At 35.7% G+C, this 13,969-nt stretch overlaps 1 protein-coding gene across 6 annotated transcripts in view; it reads left to right on the top strand.

Moving 5' to 3' along the window:
• The window catches only part of EVI5 (ecotropic viral integration site 5), a 221,630-nt gene that overhangs the window by 134,845 nt on the left and 72,816 nt on the right, over positions 1 to 13,969 (top strand). For 5 of the 6 annotated variants that reach the window (XM_068540314.1, XM_068540313.1, XM_068540311.1 and 2 more), the window contains 3 exons: positions 7,716 to 7,850; positions 11,322 to 11,462; positions 12,627 to 12,785. In XM_068540314.1, the coding sequence (XP_068396415.1) occupies positions 7,716 to 7,850; positions 11,322 to 11,462; positions 12,627 to 12,785 (435 nt within the window). The remainder of the gene's footprint in view (positions 1 to 7,715; positions 7,851 to 11,321; positions 11,463 to 12,626; positions 12,786 to 13,969) is intronic. The other variant, XM_068540310.1, reaches the window with a different exon arrangement.

The raw sequence follows: 13,969 nt of genomic DNA, 5'->3' as shown, positions 1-13,969 counted from the left end.
AAGGTCATAATTCTGCATAACTTGATACAGTTATATCCTGAGCATAACCAAAAATGTACTAATGCCTTTCTCTGAAGAGGAGGTAAAGTCCTTGAGTGACGTTTTTCTCTTCTTGTATCTTAAATATCCTGTAACTTAAATACTATACTGTAAATACTATACTATAAAACAATACTTAAATGCTGTAATATAAAGTCAGTGCATCTTATATTGCATGATAAGGGAATAAGAAAGGAAAGAAAACAGATACAAACGTATTCATAGCAAAGTTAGGAGGAAATACTCATGACGGTTAGAGTCCTCGTTTCTGTAAGTGATCATGTGGTTGTAGCTAGTATTTGTAGCTGCCTTCTTCCACTACCCACTCTGTATTCCTTTGCCTTCAAAAAGCACCTCAGCAGGTCGTGGTTCTTTGCCTGGTGGAGTGACCCAAACCTTCACTCCTGAAGGATCTGGGCCATTAGTAATCCTTCCTGGATTGGGTTGTTGTAAATTTTTAGTGACTTTAATCACAGGGCATGATAATACTAAGAGACACCCCAAAGGATCTCGTATGTTCCACATATATTCTTTCCTGATCTCCATTGTGGAGTAGTAGTCCACTTTCCCCTCGGTAGTCAGGATCAGTCAACCAGACCAGCACCGTAATTCCCTTTTTTGCCTATTGATTCAGATGCATGAGGACCCAAAGCGGTTGGATGAGTCTTAACTTCCAGTTTACTGTCTCCTCGTGGAAGCATTCCTCCCTCAGGCAGTAAGAGCTCTAGACCAGCAGAGCATAATGTTGCAAAGCAAACATTTTGTTGGTGAGTCTGTAGCAACAATAGTGTCACTCCTATTTTCACCCCTTGACCCCTGGATCTATGAATTATGGGAGAAACGGCACTGTATATTGGACAGTGATTCACAGCATATTCATTCTTCTGGAGAACCTTGCCCCAGCCTTGCAAGGTATTGCCACCTAGCTGGCACTGTAAATGAGTTTTCAAAACTCATTCCACCTTTCTGTCAAGTCAGCTGCTTGATATTAGGGAACTTGGTAAGACTGGTGAATTCCATGAGCATGGGCCCATTGCTCTACTTATTTTGCTATGAGGTGCACTCCTTGATCAGAAGCAGTGCTGTGTAGAATACCATCACGGTGGATAATGCATTCTGTAAGTCCATGGATGATAGTTTTAACAGAAGCATTGCATGCTGGGAAGGCAACTTCATATCCAGAGTAAGCGTCTGTTCCAGTAAGAACAAAACGCCCCTTCCATGATGGAAGTGGTCCAATGTGATTAACCTGCCACCAGGTTGTTGGCTGATCACCCCAGGGAATGGTGTCGTATCAGAGGCGCAGTGTTGATCTCTGTTGCTGGCAGATTGGACACTCAGCAGTGGCGATTGCCAGATCACCCTGGTGAGTGGAAGTCTGTGTTGCTGAGCCCATGTATAATCTCCATCCCAGCCACTATAGCTACTTTGTTTATAAGCTTATTGGACTTTCTGAGGAAAGAGGCTGACTGGTATCCACAGAATGGGTCAGTCCATCCAATTGATTTTTTTAAATCCTCTGCTGAGGTCACCCTTTGGTGAGCATTCACATGGGAGACAAACATCTTCACCTTTTTAGCCTATTCAGAGAGGTCTGTCTACATACATCGTCCCCAGATTTTTTTGTCACCAGTTTTCACTTCCTTTACGTTAAACCAAGCCATGTCCAGCATTTCCAGTTCACTCACTGTGGGCTGTGGGCCACCCTTTGGTCCATGTTTCAGCCAACCAACCAAACAAATGTTAGAGTTTCTTCTAAGTCCCTAAGTCATAGCATTAAATGCAGATTCTCCGTTCAGTGAGCCTATATCAATACTAAGAATCGATCCCAATAAAAATACTTTTTGTTCAGTAATGCATATGAATGTCATTGAGTAGAGCTAATTGCTATATACAGAAATTGATAATGGGATGAAATTGGCTTAGTGGAGTTAGATTGATTCTGAATACTTTATTAAAGTGTATCAGTGCTTGTATAATTTTTGTTAACATGTTTGTATTGATAAACATGGAATTAAAACTTCCTTAGACTCAAAAGGTAAGAAAACACCTACCTGGGCCAGGTGGTGGAATTGTAAAAATGCCTTCTACTACAATTTAGTATGAGATGTAACATAAAATACAGGTATACATCAGATTGTGGGTTCAGTTCCAGATCACTGTGATATAAAGCAAATATCACAATAAAGTGAGTCACACAAATTTTTTGGTTTCCCAGTGCATATAGAAGTTATGTTTACACTGTATTGTAGCCAAGAAGTATGCAGTAGCACTGTGCCTGAGAAAAACAATGTACACACCTTAATTAAAAAATATTTATTGCCAAAAATGCTAACCATCATCTGAGCCTTCAGTGAGTTGTAATCTTTTTGCTGGTGGAGGGTCTTGCCTCGATGTTGATGGCTGCTGACTGATCAGGGTGGTGGTTGCTGAAGGTTGACAATTTCTTTAAAAAAAAGCAAAGTGAAGTTTGCCACAGCGATTGACTCTTCCTTTCATGAACAGTTTCTCTGTAGCATGCAGTGCTGTTTGATAACATTTTGCCCACAGTATAACTTCTTTCACTTTTGGGGTCAGTATTCTCAAACCCTGCCACTGCTGTATCAACTAAGTATATTTAATATTCTCAATCCTTTGCTGTCATTTCAGTCATCTTCACAGCATCTTCACCAGGAATAGATTCCATCTCAAGAAACCATTTTCTTTGCTTGTCTGTTAGAAGAAACTCCTCCTGCAAGTTTTACCATGAGATAGCAGCAATTCAGTCACATCTTCAGGCTCCACTTCTAATTCTAGCTCTCTTGCTGTTTTCATCACATCTGCAGTTACTTCTCGCACTGACTTGAACCTCTCCACGTCATCCATGATGGTTGGAATCAACTTCTTCCAACCTCCTGTTAATATTGATATTTTGACCTTTTCCCATGAATCATGAATGTTCTTAATGGCATCTAGAATGGTGAATCCTTTCCAGAAAGTTTTCAATTTACTTTTCCCAGATCCATCTAAGGAATTGCTATTTATGGCAGCTGTTGCCTTACGAAATGTATTTCTTAAGTTTTTTGAAGACTTGAAAGTTGGAATTATTCCTTGATCCATGGGCTGCAAAATGGATATTGTGTTAGCAGGCATGAAAACAGCATTAATCTCATTTTACATCTCCGTCAGAGCTTTTGGGTGACCAGGTGCATTGTCAGTGAGCAGTAATATTTTGAAAGGAATCTTTTTCTGAGCACTAGGTCTCAACAGTGGGCATAAAATAGTCAATAGACCATGTTGTAAACAAATGTGCTATCATCAAGTCTTTGTTACCATTTAGAGAGCATAGGCAGAGTAGATTTAATTCTTAGTGGCCCTGAGATTTTTCAGAATGGTAAATGAGCATTGGCTTCAGCTTCAAGTTTCCAGCTTCATTAGCCCCTAACAAGAAAATCAGCCTGTTCTTTGAAGCTTTGAAGCCAGGCATTGACTTCTCTTCTAGCTGTGAAAGTTTTAGATGGCATCTTCTTCCAATAGAAGGCTGTTTAACCTACATCAAAAATCTATTGTTTAATGTAGCTGCCTTCATTAATGACTTTAGCTAGGTCTTCTGGATAACTTGCTGCAGCTTCTACATTAGAACTTACTGCTTCACCTTGCACATTTATGTTATGGAAAAGGCCTCTTTCCTTAAACCTCATGAACCAATCTGTTTTAGCTTCAAACTTTTCTTCTGCAGCTTCCTTACTTCTCTCAGCCTTCATAGAACTGAAGAAAGTTAGGGCCTTGCTCTGGATAAGGCTTTGGCTTAAGGGAGTGTTGTGACTGGTTTGATCTTTAATCCAGACCACTAAAACTTTTTCCATTGTCAGCAATAAGGCTGTTTTGCTTTCTTATCATTTGTGTGTTCAGTGGAATAGCACTTTTAATTTTCTTTAAGAGGGACTTCCCTGGTGGTCCAGAATCCGCCTTCCAATGCAGGGGACGCGGGTTCGATCCCTGGTTGGGGAACTAAGATCCCACATGCTGCAAGGCAACTAAGCCCACGCGCCAGAACTACTGAGTCCGCACACCTCAAGCAGAGAGCCCACATGCGGCAAACTACAGAGCCCACGCACTCTGAAGCCCGTGTGCCACAACTAAAGAGAGAAAACCCACACGTCACAACTAGAGAGAAGCCCGCACGCCACAACTAGAGAGAAGCCCAATGAAGACCCAACGCAGCCAAAAATAAATAAATAAATAAATAAATAAATAAATAAATAAATAAATAAATAAATATTTTTAAAAAGTCAGGACCATTGTCAAAAAAAAATTTTTTTTAATTTCCTTTTTAAGAACTTTTACTTTACATTCACAACTTGGCTGTTTGGTGAAAGAGCCCTAGTTTTTGGCTTATCTTGGCTTTCGACATGCCTTCCTCACTAAGTTTAATCATTTCTACCTTTCGATTTAAAGTGAGAGGCATGCAACTCTTCCTTTCTCTTGAACACTTGGAGTCCGTTGTGGTTTATCAAATGGCCTGATTTCAATAGTGTTGTATCTCAGGGAATAGGGAGGCCCGAGGAAAAGGATGGGGGGAATGGCCAGTCTGTGGAGCTGTCAGAACACAAACAACGTTAGTAACACCAAAAGTCACTGGTCACAGATCATCCTAACAAATATAATAATAATGAAAAAGTTTGAAATATTGTGAGAATTACCAAAATGTGACACTGACTTGAAGTGAGCAAATGCTGTTGGAAAAATGGCACTGATAAACTTGCTTGAAGTAAGGTTGCTACAAACCTTCAATTTGTAAAAATTGTAGTATCTGCAAAGTGCAATAAAGCAAGGAACAATAAAATGAGGTATGCCTGTATTAAATAATACCCACTGTAAGCACTATAACAGTTAGATGGTGATACATAAGGCTGTTGCGGTGGTTCAGTGAAAGAGATGAGAGCATAAATAAAAACAATGACTGTGAAGATGGAAAGGAGCAGACAAATTCGAGAGATGTGGAAGTTACTAAGATTTTGTGATTGATTTGGTATGGGTTGAGTATAAGAGGAGAAGTTTTGACTTGGTCAGTTGTTAGATGGTGGGATCCTTAGCATATAGCAGTAAATACATGAGGAGGAAAAGATGGGGAGTCCAGTTTTGACATGTTGAATGTGAGGTGAGTATGAGGCTAAACCGATGAAGAAAACCAGTAGGAAGTTGTGAATATTAATCTGTAGCTTAGTAGAAAGATCAGAGCTGAGAATATGGACTTGAGAGTCATCGTTCTCTATGTATCTGTATATCTGTCAATATCTATCTATATATTTATTGTCCCTAGAGTTCCATTATTGTGTGTTCTTTCTTTCTCCCTCTTCCTGTCCCTCTTTCCCTCTTTTTTTTTTTTTTAAGCTATTTTATAGATTCTTCCTTGGTGATCTCATCCATTGTCTATATAGACTTATACAGAGACAAAATCTGATACATATACACAGTATCTGATAGTGTCTTTAAACAGACTGTATTAGTGGATGAAATCACATAGGAGGAATCTACAAAATAAGAAAGTTAACAGGAAGATTGAGAAAAAACACAATATTGAAATCCTGGGGCCTACTGATTGATACACACAGACATATACACACACACATACACGTAGACATACATACCTATAATTAAGTAGTTCAGCTGACAGAGGAGACAGAGAAGATATGAGGTAGAACCATGAAAGAGTAATACCTTAGAATCTGAGGGAGGAGAAATTTTTGAGTTGTCAGTTGTTTTAAAATCCAAAGACTATCTGGTGAAGGTAAGAGCTGAATAAAAGGGCTTTCCATTGAGTTTTTATATTGTTATTGGGTATTAATATTGTTAGCGATTAGAGCAGTTTCATCAAGGGATGAAGACTAAAGCTAGTTTGCAGTGGGTTGAGGAACAAATGGGAAATATGAGAAGAGAAATAACACGTACACTATAGAATGTATCCCGTTAACAATAGAGGATGATTAGAAGTTTTCTAAACTTTATTGATAAAAATTTGTTCCTAATATTAGTACAGTTTTTTTTTTACTTGGTTGGATCAGTTGGATTATACCAGATCAATGGTTTCATTCTCATTTTGACCATTTGGGTTTGATGTATTCCTGGGGCTCTCCTGATAGAGTCTTGGAAAATAAGCGTGAAGTAACATAGAGCTTGAGATTAAGAGCAAAAAATTCTAGTGTTACTCATAAAGTAACTATGATCTAATTAAACAAAAATCATGGCACCTGCATTTTGGATGTGGTCATTCCAAAATTGCCGTTCTCCTATTTGATAAGGTAAGTATTTGCTAAGGTGTTATACCTATTGCAGATGTACTTCTTGTATTGAAATATTGTTTTAATAGTATCAGAAAATTACTAGGAGAAACAACATGTAGTACACTGAATTAAAAAATTCTCATTTGCCTAATAAGTGAACAGTACATTTTAAAAAATATCTTTTTGGGTAACTGGGGCAAGGGAGTACCATATGTTTTAATTAAGTATTTAATAGTTTTTAAATAGAGTTTTAATTTGATGTCTGTTTTGTTCCTAATGTATTGAAGAGTAAAAGGAACCATTCTTTACTTGTGCCAGTTCAGTGGGAGATTATTCCCTATGACTCTATGTTGGAATTTTGAGTTGTCGGTATTTCTTTACTACATGGGTTAAATGTGACGTGATAGTTTATTTTAGGAAGTCTTTTATAATAGTGAATTCAATATCTTTTTGCTTTTTTGAACAGCTTTGTGTAGGAACTAGTTTAAAAAGGGATTTCTTAAGTAGCTGTATTGGTATAAAGTAGGAGAGGAAATGGAAAGGTTTCGTGCTTCCATGGCTGATTTCTTTATGCAGCATCTTCTTTTTTTTTTGCTTCCAGCAGTCATTTTCATGAGTATATTTAAATAGATCTACATTTCTAACAACAAATACATTTTTACTCTTTTGGGATTTAAGATGGTTCACGTTATGGTGGATGCTTTGTTTTTATTTCTATCAGGTTAAAATAGAATTTTCAGTAAATATGTACTTGTCTTCTGTAGTCTGTAACGGTGCTGTCTAATAGTACTATAATGTGAGCCAGAGATGCATTTTAAAACGCCATGTTAAAAGGAATAATTAATAATTAATGAAATTAATAAATAATAAAAATTTTATTTGATTAAATATTTTGTTTAACTTGAGGCATTTGGAATATTATTTCAACATATAATCAGTATACAAATTACTGAGATATTTTGCCTTTTTATTTCACATTAAGCCTTCAAAATCCAGTTTGTATTTTACACTTAAAACTTTTCTTAATTTGGACTTACCACATTTCAAGTGCTCAGTAACCATATGTGGCTGGTGGTTACAGTGTTGTACAGTTCAAGTCTATAGAGTTGGAACAAATTCTTAGTATCTGGATGGATGGACAGATAAAAAAATATTTATCTCCTATAAATTGGATTTGGTTAGTGTAATAACTGATTATGAACACCCAATAATATGATCATCTTTATAGATATCAAACCTGGAATTTTTTGTTCATTGGAAAGTTAATTGGAGGACATAAGCTGGAAATATTAGGTGGATGGAACTTTTACGATCTGGTGCCCTCAGTAGTTGTATTGTGTAATTGCACTTATTTTTATTATATATACATGCTCATACTTCTGAAAAATTTCAGTGTATGTCTATAACTTGTAGCATAAATGCAGTTCCAACTACAATGAAGATTTTGTGCTACAGCTAGAGAAGGAATTGGTCCAAGCCCGACTGAGTGAAGCTGAGTCTCAGTGTGCACTAAAGGAAATGCAGGATAAAGTTCTGGATATAGAAAAGGTAAGAACAACATAAATGCTTTCATTCCGAAATTAGAGGGGACATGTGATAGATATTTGTTAAGTACTTACTGAGCAGTGAAATTGGACTTGGTGTTTTTGCACATCAAAAATCTTACATATTATAAGAGAGGAAAGGAAAAAAATACATGATTCCCATTTATTCTTTGTTGTTGCCATACTACTCAAAGTGCCATATTTAGGGTAAAAATGGAGGTTAGAGCCCTTTTAGAGGAAGACAACCAGGATAATTTTGAGATGAATAATGTTTAAATGTCGGAGAAGAGAAACTTAGGGGATAGAAATTAACCATCGTCAAGATGAATAGTACTTATAGCATTTAGAATCACCAGACTGCAGCTGGTACAGTATCTCCCAGACTTCTCGTTTCTGAAATTCTGGGAGAAGTGGGACAATTTGAACTGTAGCAGTCTACAAGTTAGTAATATTACCTCTTGGCCGTTGGCCCAGTACTAACCCTTTTTGTTTTGTTTTTTAGTATATAAAATATGCTGAAAGCATTTGTCTTAAGCACATTTCAATTAATGTAATTAAACAGAAGGCAACAACTTCTAGAAGAATTAGATTTAGCTACAAAAAACTCGCCATATATTTGTTAAATTAATTTATGGAATACTTTTTGGGTCAATCCAGACCATAGTGTATTTTTTAATTTAAAGCCTGTGCTAAACACAAGTGAAAAGAACTAAAAAGTCACATTGGTAGTTTTTTTAAAAAATGAAAATTACCATTTTTATCCCTATAGTATATAAATACATCATGTTGCTTTTATCCAAATAAAAGGTAAATTTCAAAAAAAAAAAAAAATCCACTGTGAAATTTACATTCTGACTAAGCACAAAAGTACACAAATATTAGGTCTAATCAGAAATTTCAGCTGACAAGTGAGCATTTTTACTTTGAAAATATGTAGATCTGAGATATAGAAGTGAATATTTTGATTGGAACACATTGCAAATATATCTTGTTTTCATGTAAAAATAATTTTTTTAAAGAAAAAAATGAAATTAACCATCATCTTCAGATATTATAATACCTTCATCTGCAAGAGGTGTAGAAAATAGACCAATACATAAACATTTCAGCGAAAATTTCATCTGAGTGTAACTGTTACAGCTTTCCAAGCTGCAGAAAACCACCTCCGAATATATAGGAAGATCTTAGCTGGAGGTGTACTTACAGAAGCTAACTTGATTTTAGGTTTCTTATAACCCTCAGACTTGAGAGTCTCTGTTCCAAATAACAAACTCTGAATCTCTGTTTTCTCATCTATAAAATCATAGATGATTTGGGCTCTGTGTTGCGTTTGTTTATTTGGCCTTTAGGTAGTATCTAGCCATTGAGTCAAAAACTCATAAATAATGGACATGAAAGATACCCTCAAATTGTTCTTTACTGTTTCTTAATGAAATAGAATAGGGTATAACTACAATCAATAGTGGAATAATTTTGCTAGAAATCTACTTGCTATTTTTATATTATTTTTGGAAAACTTATTCTCCTGTTTGCTGAGAAAGAAGCCGGCAAGAATGCTGTAAAAATTGCCTAATTGAGAGTATTCTGGGCTCCATGATTTAGGTAAGAATCTGGATCTTTTAGTTTTGAATATTTGGTAGAAAGAAATGTCCTTGGGTCCAATTTAAAAATAAATTTTTTAAGTAGCTTTGTTGGTATTCATGTTATAGAGTAGAAAGGAAATGGGAAGGTTTCATGCTTCCTATGGTTAATTTCTTCTTGCAAGATACTTTTTTTAATGCATATACAGTAAATTTCTGGTTTTCAATTGAGAAAATATTTCAAGTCCATCATAAAAATGTGTAGTTGACAAGAATAACTTTATTCCATCATCTCTGTGGGCTGAAATCTTCATGAAATATTTCAGAGATAGAAAATTTCATGGACTCAGGATTTGAAATTTCAATAGTACTTCAGTTTACCTAAGGAGCTTTTACTAGGGCCTAATTTAGGATTCTTTGGTCATTCCCCAGAGCAGTTTAATATGGCAACCCTATATCCTGTGGTGGGTCTTTCAGCATGGTAGGAGATTAATCTAAATCTTGTACCCTTGAAGCAAATATTTAGGTCACCTTGGTGCTTATTTCTTGAATATTGATATAAACAGTGACTAATATACAGATATCTTACACTCCCTTTTCAAAATGATATGCTGAGAAAATATAACAAAACAGATTTTGGATTATTCTCTTCCATAAATCTTTAAAATATAAATGATGTTCATGCTTTGTAGTTCTAATCAGAGGTTAGTATGTTCACTGCCGTATTGAAAAACATTTTGAATCCTGTTGCTCCATAATTCTGATTAATATTTTATTAAACAAAACAGAGTTAGACTTTCTGTGTCCTCAGCATTAAGTACAGTTACCCTTATACCTTCCTGGTGGGAATGTAAAACGTGCAACTGCTTTGGAAAAGTTTGACAGTTTCTTAAAAGTTAAATGTAGAATTACCATCTGATCCAGCATCTCTGCTCTTTCATATATACTCAAGAGAGTTAAAAACATATATCCACACAAAAACTTTTACATAAATGTTCATAGCAGTGTTATTCATAGTAACCCCAAAGTGGAAACAACCCACATTTCCATCAACTGATGAACGTGTAAATAAAATGTGGTATATCTGTACCATGGAATATTATTTGGCGATAAAAAAATGAAACTTGAAAACATGCTAAGTGAAAGAAGCTAGTCATAAAAGGCCATGTATTTTATGATTCCATTTATATGAAATGTTCAGAATAGGCAAATTCATAGAGACATAGATTAGTGGTTGCCAGGGGCTGGGGGTAGGGGAAACGTAGAGTGACTGCTAATGTTATAGGGTTTCTTTTGGGGTGATTTAAATGTTCTGAAATTAGTTTGTGATGTTGGTTGCACAACCCTGTGAATACTCTTAAAAACCACTGACTAGGGACTTCCCTGGTGGTGCAATGGTTAAGAATCCACCTGCCAATGCAGGGGACATGGGTTTGAGCCCTGGTCCGGGAGGATCCCACATGCCGCAGAGCAACTAAGCCCGTGCACCACAACTGCTGAGCCCGCGTGCTGCAACTACTGAAACCTGCGCGCCTAGAGCCCATGCTCCGCAACAAGAGAAGCTACCGCAATGAGAAGCCTGCACACCGCAAGGAAGAGTAACCCCTGCTTGCTGCAACAAGAGAAATGCCATGTGCAGCAATGAAGACCCAACGCAGCCAAAAATAAATTAATTAATTAAAAAAACAAAACAAAACAAAACCCACTGACTAGTGTTCATTAAGAGGGTAAGTTTTATAGTTTGTGAATTATATCTCAATAAAATTGTATAAAATTAAGTACAATTACATATGGGAGAAAACAGCTCATTATTTTGCTATATTTTATTGTTATATATGCTGTATTTTATTCTTTAAATTAAAAAAAATCCCCAATTAAATTTTCTCTTGCTTTAGAGAAACAACTCCTTTCCTGATGAGAATAACATTGCAAGGCTTCAGGAGGAACTCATTGCTGTGAAACTGAGAGAGGCAGAAGCTATTATGGGTTTAAAAGAACTTAGACAACAAGTCAAGGATTTAGAGGAACACTGGCAGGTATGTCAAAATATTTTGTGTGCTTTAAAAAAGAAAGGTAAAACCTGAATATCCATTTTGTGTGAATTTGAAGTAGTTAATGACCAACACTAGGATCTGAGTTTGAAGTGAGAAAGACCCTGTTTAATATACAGAACTGAGAGCTTTTATAAATTGAAAGTACCTTTAAGCTTTTTCTCCCTTTCTGATTCTTATAAGTAAATAAAAGATAAAATAGAGATCAAGTCATATTTTTGTTGTGTTGGTATACCATTGTGATTTGTGTAACTTTTTCTAAAGAACTAAAAGAAAATACTTCTTTATATAGTACTTATTTCTTCTCCTGTTGATATTAAATTCATTGGTCAGTATGAAACATCAGAAGGGTGACATCAATATAAATTTGTTTATGAATTTGTAACTTCTTTTGAAAATGGTTTTCCCACAAAATAAAACAGACATTTAGTTAGTTATATGCCCACAAATTTATTCACATATGAGGGAAACTATTGATAAGTAGCACAAAAAAAAAAAAAAAAAACCCAGAATCTATAAGACAGAAGGGAGAGAGGAAAGAAAAAAAAACGACACATCTTTTCAGAATAGTGATCTTGGTATGAATTTGGGATGGGGGATGCATCTAGCAAAGACTGAAGTTATTCCTTTATGTTGCCATGGCTTTTTTTTTTTTTTAAGAAGTATCAGGTGGCATTAGAAATTAGAAACAAATGAAACAAAACTGTCCTTCACCACAGATATTTTGAGAACACTGCTCTTCTAATATTGTTTCCTTAATTCATGAAGGGCCCAATTTTCCCCTTTTCTTGGGATTTCATTACAAAATAATGCAAAAATCTCTCAGAAAAAAAATTGGGGTGAAAAATGTATTCTTTACAATAATTAATCCACAATATAAAAAAAATTTGAACTATATGTGAGTTTATATCCCAGATCTGCCACTTACTGGCTGTGTGACCTTTCTGAAGTTACTTACTCACCATTTCCATTTTCTTACCTCTATATTGAAAATAATAGTGTTTAACTTTTAAGATTTTCTGGGGATTAAATAAAATGATTCATATAAAGTGCCTTATACAGTACTGGGCCTGAAATAAGTGCTTCGTTAAGTTGGCTCTTACTGTAATACTGGGAATATTTGTTGCGATCTAATTTTTTATATTTCAGCGCCACTTAGCTCGTACTACTGGGAGATGGAAAGACCCACCTAAGAAAAATGCTGTGAATGAGTTACAAGATGAACTGATGACCATTCGACTTAGAGAAGCTGAAACACAGGCAGAAATAAGAGAAATAAAACAAAGGATGATGGAAATGGAAACACAGGTATAATGGGAAAGCCTAATAGCTTTAAAAAATACTGTTAGCCCATTAAAAGTTTATGCACAAATTGTATCATCCTTAGAACAGAGCCAAAAGGTGGACATATGAAACTATCTAGACTGCAGTTTTCTAGCCCAGATAAAAAGGGCTAAAACTGTATTCCTTGACAGCGGAGATTTGATATCTTCTTTGGCTCTTTCAACAAAGTTTAAACAAGTCATAAAACTCTATATGACTTTGTTTCGTTGTTGTACAACCTGAAAGGGAATGCTCATGTTGAGCAAAATTTCTTAACCTCAACAATATTAACATTTGGGACCAGTTAATTCTTTATTGTGAGACTGGGCTGTGCACTGTAGTATGTTTAGCAGCATCCCTGGCCTCTCTACGAACTACCGTATCCCTCTACCTTCTACTCAGTAGCACCACGCCCCTGCCACATTGTGATGGCCGAGAGCATCTCCACACATTGCCAAATGTCCCCTGGGGGGCAAAATTGCCCCTGGTTGAGAACCACTGATGTAGAATATAATGTGAATGATGCTTCTTAAAGTTGTGTAATGTGGTGACTCTGAGCAGTCATTTCCAAAATTACACTTCTTTCTTCTCAAGTCCCCTTTTCTCTAATAAATCTTATCTCAAATATGCTTGACTTAAGATCTGCAAAGTCCTTTTTATGTAATCCATTTACATTATAAAAGTACCTTTGGTACATTTGGTTTTTATGTGGTACATCTGTGTGGACTATATTCTTTATTCTCTGTAATGTTATTCAGTTTTCAAAATACTTACTCAGTCAGTAGGGGGCATAGTTAACTCATATATCATTCTGTATACTTACTGCAAAATGATTATCCCAAACACACTCATACATAGAGAGAACAAACTGATGTTCATCAGAGGGGAGAAGGATTGGGGTTGGGAGAAATAGGTAAAGGGGATTAAAAGGTACAAACTTCCAATTATAAAATAGTTTTCATGGGGATATGATATACAGCATAGGGAATATTGTCAATAATATTGCAATAACTTTGGACAGTGATGTTGTCAGACTTACTGTGGTGATCAATTTGCAATGTATATAAATGCCATACCATATGGCATTTATATGTCACTACATTGTATACCTGTAACTAATATGTCAACTATGCCTCAATAAAAAAATTAAAAATACATAGAAGATATTA

The sequence above is a fragment of the Eschrichtius robustus genome, chromosome 3, assembly GCF_028021215.1.
Source record: "Eschrichtius robustus isolate mEscRob2 chromosome 3, mEscRob2.pri, whole genome shotgun sequence".
Classification (NCBI taxonomy): domain Eukaryota; kingdom Metazoa; phylum Chordata; class Mammalia; order Artiodactyla; family Eschrichtiidae; genus Eschrichtius; species Eschrichtius robustus.
Note: the sequence above shows the minus strand (reverse complement) of the source record. Positions and strands in the feature narration are given on the sequence as shown.